We start from the raw sequence: 857 nt of genomic DNA on the forward strand, positions 1-857 counted from the left end.
TTTTTTTAACCATGATCACCTGCAGCCGCCCCCATCCTACCGTTACTGTGCACTTTCTTTATATTCTGTTCCATTGTGGCATTTTGTGTTGTTAAGTCATGTGTCACCAAACATGCCATTACTGTAGCAAACACAGATACAGCAGAAACCGACTTCTGAAGATGATGTGACACTAATGCCTCTAAACACGAAGGTAAGAGATTTTATGGAAATAGATCAGTCAATTTTGTAATAATATACTGTAATCTTGGACCTCAGCTTTCAACCTGGAAACCTCAGTAGTCTTGTTTTTATTATTTACTGTTGTCTCATGTGTTGTTGATCTCTAAGGAGAGATGTGATCAGGGAGATCATTCTCCAGAGGATGTTGGTGAGAGTAATCAACCATCACAGACTCAAAGAGAGCAAAGTGGAGTGCAACCCACATCCAGATTCCTTAGAGATGAATCGGAAAAAGCAGAACTCCGATCGCTTCTCTCAGATTGTGGAGCGGAATCAGTCTCTCAACTCCGGTATGTTTTGAATAACTAGATATTGACATTGTAGCTTTGGTTGTATGTCAAATGAAAGCTATAAAAAACATCTTAACTCTTAACTGCTGCAATTTGTAGGGAGCAAGTGGCCAAACTCCGCTTGGAAGCATCTGAACTCCGTGGATTTTTGAAGGAGGAAAACGCCACTGAGTCCAAAGAAAGTGCAGAGAGTTCTGGAGAAAGTGACAGCCATGGAGACTTACACCAAACCGTGAAGGTGCTCCGCTCAGAAGCCAGAAGTCACCGAAAGATAATTCGACTGCTAAAAGAGCAGCTGCAGCAAAACTCTGTTTCAGATGCTGGAATTCAAATTGACCCAAAGAT

At 41.7% G+C, this 857-nt stretch overlaps 1 protein-coding gene across 1 annotated transcript in view; it reads left to right on the forward strand.

Moving 5' to 3' along the window:
* The window catches only part of LOC107599390 (myomegalin-like), a 38,380-nt gene that overhangs the window by 14,719 nt on the left and 22,804 nt on the right, over positions 1-857 (forward strand). Inside the window, exons 15-17 of the mRNA XM_016290970.1 lie at positions 162-193; positions 331-512; positions 612-852. Of these exons, the coding sequence (XP_016146456.1) occupies positions 162-193; positions 331-512; positions 612-852 (455 nt within the window). The remainder of the gene's footprint in view (positions 1-161; positions 194-330; positions 513-611; positions 853-857) is intronic.

Source organism: Sinocyclocheilus grahami, unplaced genomic scaffold (genome assembly GCF_001515645.1).
Source record: "Sinocyclocheilus grahami isolate Dianchi unplaced genomic scaffold, SAMN03320097.WGS_v1.1 scaffold265.1, whole genome shotgun sequence".
Classification (NCBI taxonomy): domain Eukaryota; kingdom Metazoa; phylum Chordata; class Actinopteri; order Cypriniformes; family Cyprinidae; genus Sinocyclocheilus; species Sinocyclocheilus grahami.